This window comes from Protobothrops mucrosquamatus, unplaced genomic scaffold, assembly GCF_001527695.2.
Source record: "Protobothrops mucrosquamatus isolate PMUCROS unplaced genomic scaffold, P.Mucros_1.0 scaffold167, whole genome shotgun sequence".
Lineage (NCBI taxonomy): Eukaryota > Metazoa > Chordata > Lepidosauria > Squamata > Viperidae > Protobothrops > Protobothrops mucrosquamatus.
Window position 1 is genome coordinate 292,707 of NW_015386529.1, and position 7,018 is coordinate 299,724.

The following is a 7,018-nucleotide window of genomic DNA, read 5'->3' on the forward strand; positions in this document are numbered from 1 at the left end:
CTTATCTCTCGCTGCGGAAGGGAAGGTGCAAAGACCCAACAATGTTTTCACAACCTTGGGAACGGAGTTTTATCAGCCTCGTTCCCACAGCGGACTTAACACCTGGGGATTGGCCCATTTGAACTGACCAGATGAACTGTTGGGGTGGGGTTTGTTTTTTGCTCCTTTAACCTATTGATTTGAGTGGGAAACCAACAGATCCTGCCTTCTATGCCTGCGGTCAACCTCTCCTAATAAAAGTTCCTTTTGGGATGGTTTTGTTCCAAGAGTTCTGCTTTCTTTGGAAGAGATTTTGAAGTGGGTCCTTACACTGACCTTTTTTTGTCTTTCTCTTTCAGTGAGTATGTTTTTGAACACGTTAACACCCAAATTCTACGTTGCCTTGACAGGCACTTCTTCGTTAATCTCAGGGCTTATTTTGGTAAGTACTAGATCTATTTTTAAAATATTTTATAATCTTCTATAATACATTGGATTTTACAGCTATAGGTTTTTTGTCTTTTTTCCTTCAAGTTTCCATATTTATGTATCTTGTATAATTCATGTTAGTCACAAATTAATCTGAACATTAAGTCTTGTTCTGTGGAGCAAATTTGCTACAGTACATACTAGAGAAATCATACATTTTTCAATTAGCATAGGAAAAAACCAATTTGTTTAAAGTACACTCTGTGTATTAGTTCAAATTTCTGGCCATGAAACTAGAGACATATATATAAAAACAAAGACTCTAATGCAGGGATTCCCAACCGGGGTGCTTGTACCCCCTGGGGCTGCTAGACAATATTCCAGGGGGTGCAAAAACTTGGATTTAGACATTTCAAAATTATAGTGTATATGCATAATTCATTATTTCGAACTTTTGTAAGAGGTGCTAGAATATATCAGAAGTGTTCTAGAGGTGCAGGGTATAGAAAAGGTTGAGAGCTGCTTCTCTAATGGCACATTAAAGATAAATACATCACAGTTTAATTTATTAGATGTATGTATGATACCTAACATATGAGGGCAATTCAGAAATAAACCTCTGTTTGGTTATCAATGACAGACACTCTCAGATAAAGAACTTTTATTATACACATTAGAAAACTACAATATTACATTACTTTTTGACATAATCGCCATTCCAATTGAGGCACTTGTCATAACTTCTTACAAGGTTTGAAATTTGTTAGTAGTAGTTGCTCGGCGCCAAATCTGGGCTATAGGGGGGGGAGCAAAAACATCCCAATGGAACTGCTTCAAAAGTTCTTGGGTGCATCTCTTCCAAAGAAAGCAGAACTCTTGGAACAAAACCATCCCAAAAGGAACTTTTATTAGGAGAGGTTGACCGCAGGCATAGAAGGCAGGATCTGTTGGTTTCCCACTCAAATCAATAGGTTAAAGGAGCAAAAAACAAACCCCACCCCAACAGTTCACCTCTAAGTTTCCTCTTTAGAATCATCACATTGCTTGAAGGGCTTTTATAGTGCAATAATAAGTGTGTGAGAATGAGAATAATTCCCCTACTTCTACTGCTTGGCCAATAAGCCCCAGCCTAGGAGAGGGAAAAGCCCTAGGATCTTACATTCCATTGGGGAGATGTGGAAGTCCTCTCCTTGGAACATATTCAATACATTCAAAGTTGGCTGAATCCTCTTCTTCCCTATCTGCAGAACATTTCATATTGCTGCTTTTCACTTGTAGGATCACTGCTGGTTGTAGGTTTATATATATGAAGCTTTTCCCTGGTATAAGTAGAACTATAAAATGAAGTAGAATCAGCATGGATGAATCACAGAAATATAGAAATAAAATAGCCATTTAAGTTAACTTCTTATTTGGGAACTATCAAATAATTCCATTGCTCATTAGATTTGTTTTTTAGTCTCCTTCTCCATGTGTTGAATTCAAACTCTATACATCTTTTTTCTGATCATTCACTATTCCCCTTAGTGCTCCCCACTCAAATTTTAGAATATCTATTATTTCATTTGTCCACATTCCTTGTCAATGTTTCCACCCATTCTTTCTTTTTCCTGTTTTAATATATAGGAAATCTAGTATACCACATAGCACTGTATAAATTATAACAAATATTTTATCCAAAATATGTTTCAGTATTAAGTTTACATTCTGTAAATGTGAATGGCAGTAGAAATAGCTTAAAAAGCCAAATAATTACATGTTTTCCCATCTGATTTAGATATTTGAATGGTGGTATTTTCGAAAGTATGGAACTTCCTTCATAGAGCAAGTCTCTGTGAGTCACTTGCGCCCTCTACTGGGTGGGGTGGACAATAATTCCCCCAGTAACTCAAATACAAGCAATGGGGACTCAGATTCAAACCGACAAAGTGTTTCAGGTAAAATAATTATAATTTAATCATCATTTCAATTTAACAATGTACTAATTATGAATAATTAATTTAAATAATTATTTTATATTTTAAGCAGGACAAGTTAACTATATCAGTTAAAAGTTCTTTCTGCAGATTGAGCAAATCACTGCTTATTTTTTATCATTTATGATGTTTGATATATTTGGGAAAGCTTGATTTGCTCACTTCTGCAAACACTAATCAGCCTTGGTGAGAAATCACAAGAAAATCCCACGGTTGAAGACTGGGCCAGAAAGTTTTTTAAAAAATGTTTTTTGTTTGTGTGTGTGTGTATTTTTTTTAATTTTATCTTTTCCACTAAAATTCTTGCATAGCTTTACTGCTCACTGTGTCAGAACAAAACAAAGCTAGGGAACCATTTTGATAAATGGGGTACTGGAATCTCCAAATTGGCTCTCAGACAGTATGGAGTTCTCTGCCTTTATTTCTCTATTTTCTTGTCAATGTGAGATTATTTAATAGAATCAGTGTGATCTAATTGTTAAAATACAAACTAGAAAGCCAGAGACCATGAGTTCACATCCTGTCTTAGTGATGAAATCCTTTTAGGTGACTTTGGGCCAGTCATTCTCTCTCAGCCCAACCCACATCACAGGGTGGTTTTTGTGGGGAAAATAGGATGAGGAAGATTTGTTGGATATCTTTGCTGCCTTGATTTATTTGTAAAAATAATAATAGGATACAAATAAATAATCAGTAGCTGGAGTCTTATTTTATTTATTACATAACAGCAGAGGAAGATTACAAAAAGCTGACTATTGTATTATTCTGCTGATCTGTACTGTAAACTAGTTAGTGTAACATTGCTGAAGTAATAATTAGGCCCAAAGTGACTAAAGAAAATACTTCAACAATTCTGATTTCTAAGCTCACATGTGAATCCACTTGCTACTTGGTGTTAATTCCCACAGGATGAATTGTGGCAACAGATCACAATTGGCAAATGGCTAATCTAGAATGAAATCATTTACAATATAAATTTTTTAACTGAAAACAGCTTTCAGAGGACAGTTCTTTTCATTCAGTTACTTTATTCAAGCTATATTCAGGGGCATTATCTATGCAATGTTTGTTTTGTTAACAAATCACCTTTTTATTCTCATCTAAAATACTTGGGAATCATTCTGAAACATATTGTTTGCTTTTTTAAGAAATATTTATCGAAAGGGTTTATTTTACCTCAATGAGTTTTGATGTATTAGTAATTTTACAGTATTGGAAAGCATTCATCTTCATTTGTTCCTGTAGGTACCAATAATTCGTGAAATCAAAGAAGTGATTATACTTCTTATTAAATATAACATGTTAAGTGTCAGCACTTAAAGGTGCCCAATCTATAGTAAATACATTATTACCATTTGGTTGTCTATTTAAGTGTTTCAGATGTACCACCTGGGATAACTAATTAGAATATAATTTGTTTCCAAATAAATATTAGCATTCAATTATAATTAGAGACATTTTTGTTTTTGTGGCAGAATGTAAAGTCTGGCGAAATCCCTTAAATCTGTTTAGAGGAGCTGAATATAACCGGTGAGTGCTTTGTAGATTTGTTATTCAAATATGTTAGCCTGTTTGGAAATTATTTTTAAACACTGGTTACATATTCTAGTCTATTGAGAAAGTAGTTTTAAGCATTAGCTCATCATTGTAAACTTCAAGAAGTCAGGTGCCTCTTTCAGATGTTTATCTTATGCAAATAGTTCAAATAAGGATAAATGGACTTTGGATCCAGTCTCTTCTACTTTGTCCTTATGTTGAAGAATGAACACTTGACACTACCCTGCATAGATAAGTACCCTGCATAGTTTAGACTTCAGTTTTTAGAAATACATAGAAAAATAGGACAAGAAGACACATTCCCCTGCAGAAGTTTCCACTTCAGCATCCCAAGAATAACAGTGCTGAAGTACATGAATCTGTTAAGGTTGATCTTGCTGTCCTCCAGATAATTCTAAACTTAAGGATGATGAATGCATGAACTAGACCAGTGGTTCTCAACCTTTTTAATGCCGCAACCCCAACCGGTCGTAAGTCGAGGACTAAACCGGTCGTAAGTTGAGGACTAAACCGGTCGTAAGTCGAGGACTACCCAACCGGTCGTAAGTCGAGGACTTTCCCTGTCCGGGAGCACCGCGCATGCGTGGTTCTGCCCCCTGCGCCAGCCAAGGTGTAGCTGGCAAGCGGCAGAGACGGAGCAGGCCGACCACCAACTGGCCCAGCCCAAGGGAGGTAAGGCACTCACCGGAAAAGGGGAAAAAATGGCGGACAAAAAAAATGGCGGACAGCCTTGCTTGGTGACCCCCGTGAAATGGTCGATCACCCCAAATGGGGTCCCGACCCACAGGTTGAGAACCACTGAACTAGACAATCGTTTCATTCAGGCAGTGTTAATTTGTAAATTTATTTTAGTACCTTTATTAGTCTATATGAAGAATCTCATTAACAACAATATTTTACTTTTTCTACATTTATATTATAGTTTTTCTTAAGCACTCAATGCAGTGTACATAGAGTTATCTATCATTTTAATCCTCACTATAACAGTTCTGTAAACTAGATCAGACTAAGCTCAAAGTCACCCAATGAGCTTTGTGATTGAATGGGAATTTGAATTTGAGTACCTCAATCACTGAACCACCTTGGCTTCATCTCCTCCCAAATCAGAAGCCTCAAGATAAAGGGGAGAAGCTGAAAATAATACAGTAGCTTCTTTAAATATAGAGTAGCTTCCTTAACATAATCAAAACATATATTATAGAGCTGACGTAAGTACATCCAGAACTATTTTAAACCAATTAAGACAGCCTTCAAGATTATTTTAAATTCAATTTATTAAATGTGCCAATGTATATATATCAACAATATCACTATAGGACAATACTTCAATAACTTCTCAATTTTTCTTCAACTTGAAGCAATTAAAATTCTTTCCAAAATCACTTTTTAGTACCATAGTTGGATTTGTAGATGGAGGTTACTATATTAAGAAGGATGAAGGATGTGTGTGGATAAATTTTTACCAAAAGAAAAAGCAGCATAAGGAAAATCACCACATTATGAATGTATGATGTTTATGTTTACAATTTCTCATCCTGCACATCTGTCCTGAATGCACAAAACACAATTCTATTTTCAGATACACCTGGGTGACTGGAAGAGAACCATTGACATATTACGATATGAATCTTTCAGCACAAGATCATCAAACATTTTTCACATGTGATACTGACCATTTAAGGCCTGCAGATGCCAGTAAGAATTTTACTAAATTTATTTGAATTTGTAGCAAATTGTAAAGTCTGTTTTAAGAAATTGGGGATAAAAGATATCACAGATGTCTTGATTCTTAACAATGCTTGTGTTTCATTTAATAATTTATATAATATGATATTTGTATCATATTTCCTGATATGGTGATTTGGAATTTGGATTATGTGATCATATGTATTTCCAAATGCTGTTTCCCCTTGCTGTAGAATAGCACTCATGGTTGTATTGTGTTATCATAATTGGTTCTGGGAACTTACTGTTATTTTTTTTAAAGGGAGCAGGGATTTTTTCCCCTCAGAATAGTAAAAAATGCCTTAAGTGGTTGCTAGAACACTGAAGGACCAGCATGTTATCTTTTGATAAGGATCCACTTAATTACATTGATAGTTTTCATAGCTGCTTTGGAGTAATCTATTCTTATCTTATTTGTACATAATGCATTGCTGACATTAACTAATAGTTGTAAGTTCATTCTTCTTGAAACATATTGAAAGAGTACTTCTTCTATCATCAGTATCTGATTATATTTTTGGACTTAATTAATTATTTGTGTGGTGAAATGCCTTGCTAATATGTTAGTACTTTAGATTACCTCCAAATTACTGCATTTAAAAAAAATGTTTCATTTCATAGTAATGCAAAAGGCTTGGAGAGAAAGAAATCCACAGGCCAGAATTTCTGCAGCACATGAAGCTTTAGAGTTAAATGAGTAAGTCTACTAAAAGTCCTTTGATTTTTTTTTTATTGATTTGCTTTGTTATGATTTCTTATTACTTGGGGAGTCTTGTGCCAGTTTCTTGTCATTGGAAAAATCTTGTACAAACTGAGAAAACTTGAAATAGTATTCTGTACAATTAGCACCTGAGCAATGTGTGTATGGAATCTATACCTTTACATTTGTTGAAGCTAAAGTTGTATTTGTGTGATATTTTCATTTTTTTTCTAAATTAAGAAGAGGATGAGTTGGATGCAGGAGAAACATTTCTTTCATACTAATCATGATAGACATGGACTGATATATTTTCTGAGCTTTTAAGAGACAGTATCTTTTTGATGTATTGTCATCTACTTATTTTAGACATGATGTATACCACTTACTGTACTTGAATGCCCCTTTCACCCTTTTGCCATATCCATTTACAATTTATTTATTTATTTATTTATTTATTTGGATTTATATCCCGCCCTTCTCCCGTAGGACTCAGGGCGGCTGACAATCTATTTAAAATACATACAAAACAATACAAATTTAAAATTAATTAAAAGGAATATTTAAATATTTGTCGAATTTTAAAATATAATTAAAACCCCCCTAAAAATTACCCTAGGCCAGTCCTGCAAGCTGGAATAACCAAGTCTTGAGG

The 7,018-nt window shown here is 34.7% G+C and overlaps 1 protein-coding gene across 1 annotated transcript in view; it reads left to right on the forward strand.

Annotated features, from left to right (window-relative positions):
- Positions 1 to 331: 331 nt before the first annotated feature.
- Positions 332 to 7,018, forward strand: part of ST7 (suppression of tumorigenicity 7) — a 57,500-nt gene continuing 50,813 nt past the window's right edge. Inside the window, exons 1-5 of the mRNA XM_015813554.2 lie at positions 332 to 421; positions 2,186 to 2,345; positions 3,860 to 3,914; positions 5,521 to 5,636; positions 6,288 to 6,363. Coding sequence (XP_015669040.1) covers positions 344 to 421; positions 2,186 to 2,345; positions 3,860 to 3,914; positions 5,521 to 5,636; positions 6,288 to 6,363 — 485 coding nt within the window. The 5' untranslated portion in view covers positions 332 to 343. The remainder of the gene's footprint in view (positions 422 to 2,185; positions 2,346 to 3,859; positions 3,915 to 5,520; positions 5,637 to 6,287; positions 6,364 to 7,018) is intronic.